Consider the following 432-nt stretch of genomic DNA (forward strand, 5'->3'; position numbering starts at 1 on the left):
ACCGCAGCGCCCCTGGCCGCGGTGGACCTCAAGTGGGAGCACAACCCCGCCGCGTTCCTGGGTCCCGGCTGCGTGTACGCTGCCGCCCCGGTGGGGCGCTTCACCGCGCACTGGCGGGTCCCGCTGCTGACCGCCGGCGCCCCGGCGCTAGGCTTCGGTGTCAAGGACGAGTATGCGCTGACCACCCGCGCGGGGCCCAGCTACGCCAAGCTGGGGGACTTCGTGGCGGCGCTGCACCGACGGCTAGGCTGGGAGCGCCAAGCGCTCATGCTCTACGCTTACCGGCCGGGTGACGAAGAACACTGCTTCTTCCTCGTGGAGGGGCTGTTCATGCGGGTCCGCGACCGCCTCAATATTACGGTGGACCACCTGGAGTTCGCCGAGGACGACCTCAGCCACTACACCAGGCTGCTGCGGACCATGCCGCGCAAA

At 69.7% G+C, this 432-nt stretch overlaps 1 protein-coding gene across 1 annotated transcript in view; it reads left to right on the forward strand.

The window, feature by feature from the left end:
- The window catches only part of NPR1 (natriuretic peptide receptor 1), a 14622-nt gene continuing 14190 nt past the window's right edge, over positions 1–432 (forward strand). The window contains exon 1 of the mRNA XM_011928157.1: positions 1–432. Within this exon, the coding sequence (XP_011783547.1) occupies positions 268–432 (165 nt within the window). The 5' untranslated portion in view covers positions 1–267.

Source organism: Colobus angolensis, unplaced genomic scaffold (assembly GCF_000951035.1).
Source record: "Colobus angolensis palliatus isolate OR3802 unplaced genomic scaffold, Cang.pa_1.0 Scaffold77, whole genome shotgun sequence".
NCBI classification, from domain to species: domain Eukaryota; kingdom Metazoa; phylum Chordata; class Mammalia; order Primates; family Cercopithecidae; genus Colobus; species Colobus angolensis.